The sequence below is a fragment of the Macrosteles quadrilineatus genome, unplaced genomic scaffold (genome assembly GCF_028750875.1).
Source record: "Macrosteles quadrilineatus isolate MER2022 unplaced genomic scaffold, UCM_ALF_1.0 Scaffold_5__1_contigs__length_97177068, whole genome shotgun sequence".
In the NCBI taxonomy this organism is placed as follows: Eukaryota; Metazoa; Arthropoda; class Insecta; order Hemiptera; family Cicadellidae; genus Macrosteles; species Macrosteles quadrilineatus.
In genome coordinates this window covers 56,852,825-56,869,942 of record NW_026542598.1, presented here as the reverse complement: position 1 = coordinate 56,869,942, position 17,118 = coordinate 56,852,825, and the positions used below count along the sequence as shown (strand labels likewise).

The following is a 17,118-nucleotide window of genomic DNA, read 5'->3' as shown; positions in this document are numbered from 1 at the left end:
TTTCAAATAAACAAGGGTTGAGTTGGTGGTTTATTTGTCATCAACAGTCAGCACCATTTAAACATAGATTAGATAATTTGTTACAAAAACAAAAACAAGCTTCAAGACAAGGTTCAAATAATATAGTTTATAGGCTACAAACATGTTTATGCAAAGTTAAAATTTTATAGGCTAATCTAAAAGCTATGCATACTTTATTTTTCATTTTAGCACGCATGCTGAAAATACTATTGCAAATACTAATTCATTAAATAAATAAGATAGTTCAAAAATTAATGTCAAGACCAGGATTTGTACCGTTTCCATACAAAAATCTGTAAAAATTGCAAGGGTGTTGAAAGTAAAAATTAAAGTGAAAAACACAATACAGAAGTTTTTTTGTGAAAGACTTAAAGAACATAGAGAATGATTAAATTCATAAATTAGTTTTTTTTAACTCCTAATATAAATGGCCGATTAAAGTTTCTATATGGAGACTCAGTACATTCCTCTGGAGTCATGTTATTTGTAACAATAAAAGAAACAAGTTGTTGACTCCGAAAGTAAGACAAGGACAACCAGTCGGCAGTCCTGCCTGGTTTAATGATTCTATTTCTTATACAGTAGAGTGCATAGGGCCACTGATTAGCAGCAGTGTTGAGGAAAAACTAATAGTTACCGTTTGATTTAAGCTTACATTTTACTTTGGTTTTGTTTTAAACCTATACTAGAAGCTTTCAGTTTTCTTTTAACGAATTGTTAACTTATGGAAATGGAGTGGAGTTTAAGCAGATTAATGTTTGTTTATTTTTTTGCAGTTAAAATGTGATAAGCTAATTAAGTTCATCAATAAAGTTCTGATTCCAAATTTTGTAAATTCCTCCTTAAACTGAAACTGTAGACCTAAACACAAAAATCTTTTAATGTGACAAATTGTTGTTTCCAAGACGAAGAAGCATGAGTACGTATAGGCTTCTCATAGGCTATGTACTTACGCCCCTTCATCTTGCAATCATCAAAATACAATTTAAATGGATGTAATTTTTATTGAAATGATTTTAATTAAAAGGAGATTTCTATAGGAAATGTACTTAAATCCGAGATTGAACTTAAAAATTATTTGTTTGCCATACTGTTGCAATAACAGCAGCCGTTTTTTATACATGTGTTCCGGGTCTAAAGTAGGTAGTATTTTTACTCCCTAAGCCTTTTTAGTCCCTAGGGAGTAAAAATCAGCTGTTGTGAACAGATATAAATTTCAATTGTAGCAATCACATGGATCAAAATTATTTATTTATTGATTTATTAGTAAGGTTTTAGCATAGACTATGTTTTATCAAGTATTTTTTTTTTTTGCTTTAGTTGAATTAATGGTGCAGTATGACGAAAATATAGTTCACTAGCAGAGAGCCCGTCCTTCGTACGTGGTTGGCGTATAAGTATAAATTGTTTATTGCAGTTATGCTAGTGCTTTGCGTTTGCAATGGGAGAGGGCAAGTTTTAAGAAAATTTGGTCTACTATAATTTACGGTATACTATAACCATAATGTTTTACCACTGCACCTAAACAACAGAAAAGAGTTAAGTTCTCACAGCTTTTTGTTGCTGCTTGGTTCAAATGAGCGGTTGTCATAAATACAAAACGAATTAATAGTGCTGCACCCTTTTGGTAAACTTTATAACCTTTTAATGCTATTGAATATCATGAACCAGCTTGTGTAGTTGAAACAGCTGGCAAAATTCTAAAATTCCTTTAAAATATGAATACTCATAATAAGGTTAACATAGGAAACTCTAGAGCCACTGGGGCGGAGCCTGAAAGGATTTTTGAAAACATGTAAACACAAAATTAATTAACACAAATTTTGCACCTCTAGTTATTGGAGTTTAGCATCTAGTTTGTCCGATATGCTATAAGATGCATTCTGTAGTGCAATTGATCCAATTCCTTCTAAAATATTCAAAGGTTTTGAGGCGAGGAAACCTTACTTTACTTCATATTGATTATTCTTATGATCGTTCAAACTGAAAAATTTATTCAGTTTCTACCAACACATTGAACCATGCAACTAGTAATCCAACTGTGTTATTCGTTTTGTTACATATTACATCAATTTAAATTTCACTTGTTTCAACATTGAAATCCTGTAGAATATATGCATGAATGAACAAATATTTGTTCAGTCAGGTAGACCTCATGTAATTGACATTGTCAGAAACACTAAGGCATATTGACATGTGTAAATATAAAACATGCTTGGTAAATAGCAATACAGAACCTTAGTGTACGTGTGACATACCATGGTAAAATAAAACAAGTTGACAGTTATAGTTACAATTCATGAATTTTGAAACTCACTTGATACACTTAAACAAACGTTTACTTAAATCTGTTTTAGATCAAATACATCTTCCAACACTTCATTATATCTACAGTAATACTATAAACATGTACAAGACGGTATAAAGAATGAGTATTTTATCCATGATGTTACTCTGTAATATATTTCTACCTTTCACACGAATCATCATCAAAATTTTACTCTTCTCTATCAAGTAATACCCGCTGCCCTGCTGGTACAAATAAAAAATAATAATGTTTAGTAGATTTTTGTCATATGGTTGGATTTTGAAAGTGTTACACCATTTCTGATCTCATCTGAGAACCGTGGTTATAGTAAGACCTTGAACCCTTGAGGGCCTGGAGCAACTTTCTCTTGTTGGAGATTTGTATAGTCTTTTACCAAAACAACTTTTAAAACCACTACATTTCTTTCCACAAAACCTCTCAAAACACATTGAAATATTTGTGAAACTTCTCAAAACGCAAGATAATTCACAAATATTAGAGGTAAAGCACTTAACTGAAAAGGGATAACTAACAGGTTCTTTTTAAAATAGTTTATTAGTTTCCGGATTTGTATTATACTTAACAGGTTCTTTTGTGTAAAAGTTAATTCCTAAAAACATTTATAATAAGTATAGAAAAGTATTGTAAATTGAGTTTTTAAAAGTCAAAGGTTTTACAAAGAATAGAGACTTTCCAGAGTAAGGTAGGACATGGGTTAATACTTTTTCTGGTCTAACTGAAGATAGGCCAAACTACTTCAAGCTTTTGAGTAAACAAATCCAGTTTTTGAATAAGTTTTTAATAATGACATTTAAAATGTTAACTTAACATTTTGTAGAGCTCCAATAATAATTGTAGTTTCTTATAAGGTGTATTCTCATAATACCCCTGCCACAGCAAACCTGCAGACTAAGCGAATTCAATTTACCTGACTGGATTTCTACAAAAATATTCCCTTAAAATTGTCAGATTTATTTCCTATTTAAATAAAATTTATGTGAATGAGTACTTGGGTTTGCTGCTACAGGGAAGGTAAATGAGGTGTGTTTTTACTGAAATTTTGATGGCTTAGTATAAAATAAACAAAATTGCCAAATTTGATTAAAATATATCCATAAACAAGCGAACTACAACAGTTTATTTATTCTCCATAAGAATAACATGGGAATTTAAAATTAGTTTTTTTTATTACATATCTTTGTTACCGTTAGGCATACAACAACGCTTCATCCAATTTTAGCTCTACAAAATGGTTTTGAATGAACTGTGTTTTAGGGTCGAAAATGGGAAAAACCAATTTATATCCCATAAAACTCCCGTTCCTATGCTAGTTAGCAAATTCGTCTGAATGAACGTAGGTTACCATGTTTGTACCACACACACACACACTCAAAGGTCACTATGTGGATCACCACTTTCCCTTACTAACTCTAGACACCCACTGTGATGGGTAGACTTTTTGCTGGGAGCTAGACACCCATGAAGGCAAGGGTTTGACCTGGACCAGCTCATGTGTGGGTCTCAAAGGTCACTATGTGGATCACCACTTTCCCTTACTAACTCTAGACACCCACTGTGATGGGTAGACTCTTGCTGGGAGCTAGACTCCCATGAAGGCAAGGGTTTGACCTGGACCAGCTCATGTGTGGGTCTCAAAGGTCCCTATGTGGATCACCACTTTCCCTTACTAACTCTAGACACCCACTGTGATGGGTAGACTCTTGCTGGGAGCTAGACTCCCATGAAGGCAAGGGTTTGACCTAGACCAGCTCATGTGTGGGTCTCAAAGGTCACTATGTGGATCACCACTTTCCCTTACTAACTCTAGACACCCCCTGTGATGGGTAGACTCTTGCTGGGAGCTAGACACCCATGAAGGCAAGGTTTTGACCTAAACCAGCTCATGTGTGGGTCTCAAAGGTCATTATGTGGATCACCACTTTCCCTTACTAACTCTAGACACCCCCTGTGATGGGTAGACTCTCGCTGGAAGCTAGACACCCATGAAGGCAAGGGTTTGACCTGGACCAGCTCATGTGTGGGTCTCAAAGGTCACTATGTGGATCACCACTTTCCCTTACTAACTCTAGACACCCCCTGTGATGGGTAGACTCTCGCTGGAAGCTAGACACCCATGAAGGCAAGGGTTTGACCTGGACCAGCTCATGTGTGGGTCTCAAAGGTCACTATGTGGATCACCACTTTCCCTTACTAACTCTAGACACCCACTGTGATGGGTAGACTCTTGCTGGGAGCTAGACTCCCATGAAGGCAAGGGTTTGTCCTAAACCAGCTCATGTGTGGGTCTCAAAGGTCACTGTATCTGGAGCACCACTTTCCCTCCGTTACCCAACTCAAGGTCAGGTTTAATGAATAACTTATCTTTATAGCTACTTGCCTTCACTTGATGGTGTGTACCTAAAAATGAAGAAATGTTTGCTTTTGGTATTGGTTATCATTTTAATATCACAGTTGTTACAATTTTTGAACTAATTACAATCAATAGGTACTAATTTTTGAATTCCTTAACTCTTGCTTTTAGAAAAAAATTACCAAGCTGTAATTTTCTTCTACAAGAATTTTCTTAGTCTTGTTTTGACAGAATTTTCTTAAACTTTTGAATTTACCAATTTGTTGTATTAAAACTATAATATTTATATATTTTTATGGATTTCACCATAATATTTTAATATTTAATATCAGCTGACCTATTACTGACCCGCCAGTTCTATTTGCTTTGACTGCTGTATCATAAAAAATAAAATAAAAATAGTGAATCTTCTATTTTTTAATAAGGAAAACATTTTGATAATTGTTTTAAAGCTGCAACACAACCGACCACAATGTTCAATGTGTCGTTGGATAGGTTGTGGCAAGTAGATTTTCCATAAAAAAAATAATTAATTACATTGCACCAGGGCTCTGTTGCCCCAGTGGCCTTTTAAGTTCCCATAGTATATCCTTATGGAGAAAATGTTTGTTTACGTTATTTAAACGTTAATATAAAAAAATTACACTAATATTTTACCAGCTGACAATACAGGTATAAAAATTAATGAAAAATTTTTTTTATTTGTGTACTTTACAATCTGTTTTTTTAATATAAATCAGAATCAGAAAAGCTTTATTCCAGATTTATACAATACTAGCTGTTTGCCCATTCTACGTACGGGAATCTTGTAGTAAGTTAAAACCTTATATTCAGAACAGGAGTTGGTTTGCATATTTAGTGTGCATTTTTCCAGATATGATGGCAAAACTATAACTGTTTAGGAATACATATAAACCTTCTCAAATACAATATCTGACAGTTTCAAAGCCAAAACGAATGCTTCGCAATTAAATGTCACCCGATCGTGTTAGTCCATATTTTATATCTAACGATGAAAGAAATTGCTTTAGGCTACAGTATAGATCTATGAGGCATAGCCCTAAGGTAGGCCTGTAATTGAAAGTTACTTTTCACACTGGTTAAAAGTAGTTAAAACACTACCTCAACCTCACTACTGCACACTTTATTCGGGTTGAAATTTTTATTAACAATGGTGCTCTTGTCTTTTCCACGAAAAATAAGGACATTAATACATTACCAATAGACATAAACACAAATACAGAATTGAGTCCACACAACATTTTGGAGTCCAGACAGAAAACGCTAAAAATTATACAGTAAGACATCAATTAAATTTAATAAGCAATAAGGTGCAGTGTTTATAAATAAATAGTGAAAATAGTGATGTGTTTGTATGTAAAAATTATTCTTACCGGTACTGCTACCACCGGTTCTAAGGAAAAGTAGCAGTACCGGTACCAAAAACCAACGTTTACATCTGAGAAAAGAACTGTAGTACTTACGACTAATTCAAACTGTCCTTTTAATCAAACTGTATTATAGGTGTTAATCAGTTGGCAATTATATTATATAAATAAATAAATACACACAGGCCACAAAACATGTAACATGTAACGTAAACAACGTTAAGTTTTGAAAACTCACTATGGTTTGCTAAAAAAAAACTTTCACTTGATGTGGTGCAGTACCGGTACCGAAGTTATTAATCTCCTTTGGTTTTAATTTTTTTTTAGTTTTCTAAAATCAAAGTTATTTCCTATTAATAGCATAATTTGTAACCAGCTTTTATTGTAACATATTAAAGACAGTTTGAAGAAACCACCTTTATCCAAACAAAGGTTTCTTAAGATTACGTAATCTCTAAACGATAATCGGTACATATATCTAGCAAAAATTCGGAGGAAATGTGACAAAAAACGCACAAATCTGGGGTTTTGTACGTTTGTAGTTTTTTTCCTAAGTAGGAAAAGTACCGATATCGTTGTCGAAATGTAAGTAAGTAGAAACCAAAAGTGACACATTGGAAAAGCGAGTTTAGCTACATCTGTTAAGTTAAACCTCTGTTACGGTACGATCACAGCGAAATCAGAAAGATCTTCCAAGATCGCAGCAACATTCACGATCACCCACTGCAGTTGTGATTTTTTACTTTGCACTTTACACAACTGTCCTTGAAGGGCCATAAATGAGAGCGGAAACCTTTTGATTTAACCTGATTTAACCTTTTGGTGATGACGATTTAAAAAAATTAAGTTTCCCAGCACTAATACAACACTGATTCACGGTATTTTCCCCGGTTATAAAAACTCAAGAACACTCGTTGCACTTGCGATTAATTAAACAGGTTAAGTAAGGCACAACGTTTCTAATCTCACTTGGTTTGGATGTGCTGACAAAACTTGATCGGAAAATGGGTGCGGTATTTGTAAACAACTTTGAATGTAAACATATCAGTGACAGCTAGAAGTGAGAACTAATCCAAACAGCTGATCGTTATTTCATCAAATTTAATAGGAAACATTGGGAGAAAATTTGACAAAAATCGAACAAAATTGGGTTTTTGGTGGTTCGTTATTTTGTTTTCGAAGAAGCGAGGCCATGTTTTTATAGCCAAAGACACTCTCACCAATCCAGTTAATACAGAAAAATGATTAAAACCTTGATCGGTACTCTAGTTTTCTAGGAGTAGGCCGCGTAAAATGACATTTTGGCGTTACAGACGAAGTCACAGAATGGACAGACAGACATACAGACAGAAATTGAGATAAGACTCGTTTCGGCTTTCTTAGGCTACGAAACGTAAAAATAACCAAAAACCGCATGATTCTAAGCAATGTACAGACAAAACTGTAATTTTATTTATATAGACTAGCATACCTGTTGCTCAAAATCGAGCAGTTGTCAGAACCGGTTTTACCGGAGCAGTCATAATTTTTGATGAGTTTAAAAGACTCATCTAAAAGCTTATGTAACTAATAGAAATACTCACGCTGATGGAAATGTATCAAACTAACCAGGCTTTCTCATTTTTTTCCATCATAATATGCACGCAAACCCAGATTCAAATTAGTAAATATTTTATTTAAATTAAGTCAGTGAATGTGTCTAGCACGAGATTCCTTGAATTAATTGCAACTTAAAATGTTTACGGCAATTAAATGATCCAGCTGATCATAATGTAAAAATACAGGGTTAGTAAAAAGTCTGGAATATTTTAACGGCCCATACTAGAAAAACTAAACTCGGCCCACCTTTATTTTATGAAGTACTTTTTGGGCATAACCACTACTTGGAAACTCAAAAATTCAAACGGTAAGACCCATCGAGTGACCCCTCATTTTGAAGATGAAGGTCCTGGTAAAAGAAAACTAACAATGCAAACTAGAGGTCTCTATCTCAATCCAGTAAATAATGGCAGCCAATTGAATTGAAATTCTCAGAAAGTTAAACTTAACTTACAGCTTTCCAAGTCTGGACACCCCCTGTAAATTTTGTTACGGCTCACACTAGGAAAACTAAACTCTACACACCTTTACATAAGCTGTAAACAATGCTACTTTGACAGTTAGTTCCCATTGTGTATCACAGTTTTTGGTTGCTGCTTAGTTCAAATTAGGTGTTTTCATAAATGGAAAAATATATATAGTGCTGCACCCTGTTGGTAAATCTTATAACTTTTTAATACTTTTGCATATCATAGAACCAACTTTTTTAAGTTGAAACAGCTGATTAAATTCTTCAATTCCCTTTAAATATGAACGAGCTGGTGGCCCGTCCTACGTACGGGAATCGAGTTGTCAACTGAAACGGAATAATTCAGAACATCTAGTTTACACGCATAGACACAAATCCTGGCAGTTTTAATGGGGAAGATCACCTTATAAACAAATGTAACATGACCACCTATTTATTCCATTTGAAATATAGACCTAAAATATGGCGATATGCATTTTAAATCCGATAATTTTACCATAAAACAGCATTTGTGTCGATTTGAAAAATCTTGAAGTGAGATTGGCGACCGATTCACACTGGTTTTGAGTAGAGTAGTTACATGCCACCTCCAATTGCATACCGTACTACTTATGTACTTACCGTACCTTATCTTACCTCCGTGACCACTGAAACTTTTATGAGGATTCTCTTCTATCACCTGCCTCTTCAAAATTTAGATCCCAGTCTGAGGATGCATTTTATAACTTGATATTTCCCGTCTATCGTGTGGTACTCCTTGGGAATATAATTTTTAAAAGTTTATGCACAGCCTGTCCATCCAAGCTTTACCTACTTCTGGAAAGCATCCCTATATTTGGGTGTTAACACATTTCTCTTAGCTCTCTGTTCTTTTTTATTTCGACCTCCGGGCCGTTATCTTGAACTGGTCTGTATATTTTCTCTGCACTTTATTATCTAACCCAGCATTAAGGTTTTTCGGTTCTTTGGTCAGTGCCCAAGTTTCTGGATCATCAGCACTACGGGGATAGTTGGTATGGTATGAGTCGACTTTGGTTTCTGCTGCACCCTGCAGTTTATTTGACAGTTTTATAGAGACCTACTACACCGATTGACTCTTTCATTACTAATCAAAATTTTAATATGCCGACATACTCACATTCAAACATACAGAAAAAGAAGTATCAACACGTAAACCACTTATATCACAAGTGATATACTGCTGAAAAAATATTTCCCAAATATGAGTTGAAATTTGCTATGCATAAACTAAATACTTACACAAATTGCATTTACGACAAAACTTGATTAAACGCAAGTGTTTGAGATGTTTAGTTCAAAATAACACATTTCCTGATAACGCAGATCCTTCACGGTAGGGGAAAACTACCTACAATTTAAAGTGAAATAGTATGTAGGCAAACACCAACGAACAATATTTTTGTAAACAAACAACTTGTAACATAAACATTTCAATGACAGTTAAAAACCAGCTGTTAGTTAAACCAGCATTGAAAATACTTTAAATTGCAAGCGTCGGCTGCTATACTTAAAAAAAATTAAAACCTAATTTCTAAAAAACTGAAATCCTAAACTAAAATTATGGCTTCGATATTCCCTAGTTTTCAAAATTATCTTTCTTTCAACACAAAAATCATGAAAATCCGTCAAGTGGTTGATTCAGAATCGTAAAATAAAAAAACCCTGTTTCGTTTTAATATTATAGAATAGATACTCATGTGGTTAACATGGGGAACTGCAGAGCCACTGGGGCGGAGCCCAAAAGGATTTTTGAGATAAGAATATGTCTATATGTTAATCGGGAATGTAAGCTATTATCTTGCCAAATTTCAGCCCAATCCGTCCAGTAGTTAATGTGTGATTGAACTTCAAACCAACAAACAAACACACAAACTTTCACATTTATAATAAGATTGTGGCCATACAAATGTAGGTATTTTAAGCCAAGTATGAATGGAGACGAGTGTAGGGTGAGGGGCACGATCTTGTAGCCTTGTTAGTAACTTGACTAAGGCCGACATGTTCCTTAGACACTGCTGTTAATTAGTAGCCCATACAGCCAATGGCAACTAAGGGACCTACAGCTTATAGTGGAATCCAAACCACATTTTTGCCTTGTTATTAACAAATTGATCTAATTATCAGGATAGTACTGCAGATTGTCATAGTACTCACTAGTGTGGACGTTAATCCACACTAGAGAGTATCACATCCACAGTGCATGCCTATAAATATCCACAATTCGTGACCTCCAAGTAGCTGGATTACAGGACGACGCCACCGTCCCAGTCACATAAGGAATGCCTATTTGCAGTATTTAAAGTCAATGGTTCACCTAAATGGAATGCTTTTTGTAGTATCTAAAAGTCAATGGTGCATAAGCATCTTTAATTCATTTTGTAGTAAATTTTTCTAAACGTGATTAACCTGATAGTTCTTCTCTTTTGATCTGTATTTTGTGATGAGCTAGTTTAGATGATTTGTCGATAACCATCAATTTGTGATGATTTACCGCGAACGTGGCAACGGCTGTCATGATTTCTTGCGATTGCGGTATTTCCGGTATCCATAATAGTTTCCCACAATCGTAATTTTAAACTATGCAAAACGAGAGAGGCCATTCGGTAAGTTCCTAATTAATTTTTTTACTTATTCAGAAAAACTACTATGTAAGGGGGGGGGGGCTCAGAGGGGGCCCCGGGTGCTCGCCCCGTCCGCCCTTTGGTAAGCTCAGCCCTGGTTATAACTAAATGCAGCAATGTCACGAGTTTAAATTACAGGGCCACTAAATTTTACCTCCATTAATCTTTTTGTCATGAAAGTATATCTGACACTGTAAGATGCTTTTTCACTCAAGGATCCTTTAAAATGTGTAGAAAATCTTGAAAGTGACAATCAACTGTAAAAGAACATTTGTCTCCAGGTTGCCCCAACCATGACCAGCAGCAATGGCGCCCCGGTGGGTGACAAGACTGCGACGACCACTGTTGGCCCCAACGGTCCAGTCGTACTACAGGACTTCACCCTGATTGACGAACTTGCCCATTTCGACCGAGAGCGCATCCCTGAGAGAGTTGTTCACGCCAAGGGAGCCGGTGAGTCTTAACTGCGATTCTAATGGTTTTTAAGTTATTTGTTTTATTGTTTATATCTACGCCTTTGGCATTTTAAACGTTTTTTATAAGGGAACACAGTCTAAATCTTGTTACTGATTGTTACTAATTGAACTCCGTTCACAAAATCTCGGTGGTTTTAGGGGAAGAAATATATCTCCTCCACGTCTTGATCCTACCATTAAAACATAGCTCAACAGTTGAGATTTGTCAAAACGTCAATCAGCTGCACCATACATTAAGCAGAAAAAGTAGGGGGGGGGGAGTTAAAAACGACTAAATATTGGGAACAGAGTAAAATGTTATACTTTTTGTTAGATAGCATCATTAATTGATAGCCCAAGGTTTTCTTTGTCCTTAATTAATTAATTGTATAATTAACAACTACCTAATTGATAGTCCTACCATATGAGTGATTCCAAAAGTGAGAAGTACATTTTTGTTTGTCCTTGTGTCAGTAATAGCTATAATTTTTTTTAGAATATAGATATTTGTATTTTAGGACAGCTGAATGATGAATCCTTATGTTATTCATTTGACACGGTTTCAGTAATAGTTGAAATGTCAATCCCATCTTGTTGTGTTTATTTAGGAGAAACCCACCTTGAGTATTCACATTACATAATGTGAGATGTAGTGACGTTGACTTTCAAATCAGGAAATTACACCTTGCTATTGACTGATAATTTTGTTTTCTTTCCCAAAACAATCCACTTTAATGTTGAATTGAAACAAAAACCAACTTTCATTATCACTCAGTAACTGAAAATTGGTGATTAATGCATTCAATTAGAAAAAATAGTTGGAAAGCTGAATTGATATAGCGCTCGCCCAGTAATCAGAGCCGGTTCGTAATAGTTGGGAACTGGACCCAACTGTCCTTGATCAATTGGGCTTTTAAAAATGGTCCTAGCGACAGCAACAGCTGATCTTAGTCAGTAACAAAGCTACACAGATCATCTCACTTCATTCTACATGTATCCTCCTGTGTTCCGACTCAGCTTAAAATAAACAAGCATCCAAGAGTGCACCACTGTTTGGAAAAAAATGTATTGTCTTATAACAGGCTATGTTTGCAGCCTCAAGTAACTAGGTGGCGTTCGCAGAGGCATCCACAAAATTGAGCGGAGTCATCATAGTTCATATTATATTTTTATCGACCTTCTCCATCGAGCTTCATAATTATTTTTACCTACAGTTTTAAGTGAAGACAATATTTGTGTAGAGATAAATATTGCAAGAATTTGATTGCCTACACATTGTTTCGTAATGAAGGGGAGTAAATACTCAGAGATGTCATTTTAGGCCTTTTCGGAACCTCTGGGTTAGTCATCAACTTTTTCCCAAACAGGGCGGTACAGTTCCAGCTAGTGATACCCTAGAAATCAACCCTTACAGTTTTGGGTTCTATCATTTAGGCTGCTGAAAACTGCATAAGAGGACTTTATAAGATGGTGATTAAATATATATATCACTCTCTTAAATCTGAGACCTTCATAACTATTAAAGTATAACTAACTAGCCAACTAGATTAATATACTCAGTAAAACAATTTAACATAATTTTTTACAATATCAAATTTATAGATTGACTTAAATTAATTGTAATTTGACTTTATTTTGATTTTAGAGAATGTGAACATTTCAATTTTAAAAAAATGTTAAAGAAGTTATATCAACATTCACATTGATTCCAGCGTAACCGATGTGTTACACGTCAATAATTTTTATAATCAATCGGAAAGTGATCGAAGACGAAGGTTAAGCTGTTGAGTTTTGGCTAAAATTGTTGTGCTTCCTAGTGGTCCTTGTTGATCTTGACAAGATCGAACTATTTGCTACGTATCGGCATTTCAATCGCATAATAAAATCCACAATTGTTCTATGAAACCTGTGTATGGATAATATTTAAACTTTGTTAACGTGTATGGTTTTCATTCAAACTAATTCATAACTTTTTTTAATGAAAACTGATATTAAAAATTCAGTTTTTCTCAACTAAGCCTATCGCATAAAAACACATTAACAACTAAGACACTATTATTTAAAAAGCTGTATGTACTACCATGTAAACGCGTCAACTTTGTTCGCATTGAAACACGTGGTTCTGTTCTTGTAAAACCCCACAAGATTCATATAGGCTACTAATTCACAAACCAATAATTCATCGCTAATAAATGGGCTACTAAAAGGATTACATAAGCTTTTCTCAAGTACGTTTAGAACATTTCAAACACAACTTCAACTGTTAATTTAGTTGGATGGACGGAAAGCAAAGATGTTTGTTTTATTAATCAAAATGGTACTGTCAATAAACGTTCAAACAAAATGTTAAGGCTATTAGTATAAGATTCAAGCTATGGTCGTTTATTCTTATATCTGTATTTCTTGATCTACTGAAATTAAAGTAAAAAACTGATAAAAGTAAAAAAAACTTATACCTTTGATTATATGACAAATAGTGCTTCCATAAGCATTACATTGAAACTGTGAGACCCCGTGGTTGTGGATTCCGGATAGATTTTGCTAACGCCGTATAGATGTTGTTATTCACCGATATGGTCTTAATCACCATACAAAGTTTGTAAACAATTGCTTCAGCCATCTAGGAGAAGTTTGCGTATTACGAAATGCACAAGAGTCGTATTCGACATATAAGAGCTTCGATCACTCCCTCTGCTCAATAAAATCAGCAACACATATTTTTGAAACAATCATAAACTTTTTAAAATTCACATTTTCAAATCAATTAAATTTCGTTTTAATCAACTAATTCTTTATTTAGGTAGTTATTAAAGGCCCTTGAAGGTAAATTACGAAAACGGATATTAAATCAAAACCGCAGAGGCTAACCATCAGTTCCAGTGCTTCAAGGTCTTCTGTGCATCTGAAACTAACCATTTCCTTCCGTTGTTTACAAGATAAGATTTACACTTTCTCTAAACATCCTCATTTACTTCATTGGCTCCGAACAATTGTTTCTGGTTCAACCAAGGTCACACAGTTCCTTTTTTGGTTTTGAAACAGAATACTGACACATTATAATTTCCAATCTTGATAAGAATAGATAATTTTATATTTCTTATTAATTTTGTCTTATTGTTTGATCTTTTTTTTAAATCACCTTCAAGATAAATACTTTACTATAGCAAAAAAGTGATCAGAAAATAAAATAAAAATACAATTTTTTGAAAGTTTGTACAGCTTTAAATATGTTTAGATAAGAATATTTTTTAAGTTCCAAACTGTGATAACAAGTTCAATTATTACTTTATATTTTTATCCTGTATGAACAGTGTAGACGATGTCGTCATTTTTGCAGAAACTTTAGAGGACCTACGCCAACTAACAAAAATATTTATGGACAAAACAGGACAATTAGGATTAAAAGTAAATGATGGGAAAACCAAATATATGCAATTTTCAAGAAATCAAGGTATAGCCCAAGACCCACTGCAGGTAGATGACCATACATTTGAAAAAGTAGAACATTTTAAGTACTTAGGGGTTATCTTATCCAGGGAAAACAAAGAAGAAATAGAAATTCAAAATACACTAAATCTGGCAAACAGATGTTTCTACGCTTGCAACAGACTGATGTCCTCTAAGTTACTGTCTAAAAACACCAAAGTTAGAATTTATAAGACAATAATCAGCCCAGTATTATTATACGGAGCTGAAACATGGAAACCAAATAAAAAAGAAGAAAAGAAGTTAATCACATTCGAAAATAAGATTTTAAGAAAAATTTATGGACCAATTTATGAAGGTGGTGAATGGAGGAAGAGACACAACAGAGAACTGAGAGAACTCTACAGAGATCCAGATGTGGTGTGTGAATTTAAGTGTAGAAGAGTTAGATGGGCTGGACATGTTTTACGAAGAGAGGAGCAAAATAAGTTAAAATTAGTTTTACTAAGAAATCCCGAAGGAAGACGACCGAGAGGAAGGCCAAAACAAAAATGGTGGAGCCAAGTAAAGAAAGACATGGAGCAACTAGGAGCAACTGAGGAGGATGCAGAGGATAGAGCAAGATGGAGAGGCTTTGTTGGTGCGGCCAAATATCTTCTTAGATATGCATGGCCCTGGGAGTAAGAGTAAGTAAGTATGAACAGTGTTTCTTTTGTATGAAATGTATTGACATAGTATGACACTCTTAATTTGCTGAACTTCATTGTAGTCCTAATATTAATTTCTGTGATGAAAAAATTGATTTGAATAGATTTACTAAGAGATAATTTAACCAACATAAGCATATTGAACCCATTCGTAATAAATCTACTAAAATTATCTACTAAAATTAATTATGTACTGAAATTAAATTATTTGTGAAACAATAAAATGATGAGGAAAACTGTGATAAGAGAAAATGTATGTCTAGTAAATGATTTGTGGACCAAGTTGTATCCAAATTTTAAATTGTGATTTGGTGAGATAATATTTACAATAAAAACTAAGGTAATGAAATTACTAATATTTATTCTAATATGCTAACTAAATACGTTTGTACGGACAAACAGATACAAAACATATAACTTTTTCATCTCTCCTAAACCTTAAAACCTTAAATGAAATCACCAACATTTAGCCTCAAATGATACTAAATTCTTTTGTAAGAAAAAGCACATGCAAATAATAAACATATTTTCTTTCTTTCTGAAACTCCTTTGAAGAGCTCTTCACCCTTTGAGCCCCAAAGTCTTATATATCGGAAACAAGACTGAAATAAATAAGCTTCCACTTACAACTATCTTTATGAGTATAACCTTTGACTATTGAAACAACTAGACATCCCATCTCTATGTTAAAGTTGTTGCCAGTATTTTTATCAAAGCCGTAGTTGATGTGAGCCACTGACAGATTGTGCTGATTTCTGTTGAATAAGTTATATGAACTTTTTTACCCTAGTCAAAGTGACGAAATGACTTATTGTGAGCTATAGCAACTGGTATGTCCCATCAACTATGTCTGCAACCAATAAGGTAGAAAAGGTCAATGGTATAACCAACTTTACAAACCGCTGAAACCCATACATAACAAATGCTATAACCTAGGGTCAAGTTTTGACTAATGTCATTGTTGTGATAGATCATCTTAAAAGGCCAAGCAATATACAAGGTGTTTTTTCTCCGGCCAGGAAACAGCAACATAGATTTAGAGCTGGAATCATGTCTGGGTCAGGACTTGTGTACAGCTCATGAGTCAGTGTATTCTGTAGCTTGATCGATGAGAGAGGCCTTCCTAAAATAAATGATGGTCAGCTCCAGTAGATTCTTTGATAAAAGCATTTCAAATCAGGCATTTTGCTCCTTTTTCCTACCCTTATAGTGTGCTTGTACTTCATGTGAACTTGTTTTAAAGTTATGTGTATTTTTTTCAAAAGGTAGTGGAAAGTGATAATGGCGTAGCTAAATCTCTGAATTATCAACGGAGTTTAGAGTCAAAAGTACTTCCTGTGTTGAAAAGTTGAGTTACTTCCCACACACCCTGTCTGTAGAGCTAACTCATATTATTGCTCAAATTGTAGTAGTGTTCCAGTTAAACTTTTGATTGTAACAATTTGAAGCACTTTTTTCACTTCATGGCTGGTTTTCAGTTCCTCTGATTCAAGGTCAGGCAATATGTCTGTTGAAATGTGTGACGAATCTAGTACTGTATTAACAATAGCTCAAGTTTTTTATACGTTTTCTTCATTGTCACATGTTCTAATTCAAAATTAAATTATTAAAATTCTGTTTATATTTTTCGATTTGTATGCTTATATAGTTCTTTTATTTGTGCTTGAAAAATGTAATAAAAAATATATGTTACAAAACTGTACTATTGTAGTAAACTTTTTATATTGCATTC

At 34.2% G+C, this 17,118-nt stretch overlaps 1 protein-coding gene across 1 annotated transcript in view; it reads left to right on the top strand.

Annotated features, from left to right (window-relative positions):
• The window catches only part of LOC128993800 (catalase), a 46,851-nt gene that overhangs the window by 3,770 nt on the left and 25,963 nt on the right, over nt 1-17,118 (top strand). Inside the window, exon 2 of the mRNA XM_054417815.1 lies at nt 11,080-11,251. Within this exon, the coding sequence (XP_054273790.1) occupies nt 11,080-11,251 (172 nt within the window). The remainder of the gene's footprint in view (nt 1-11,079; nt 11,252-17,118) is intronic.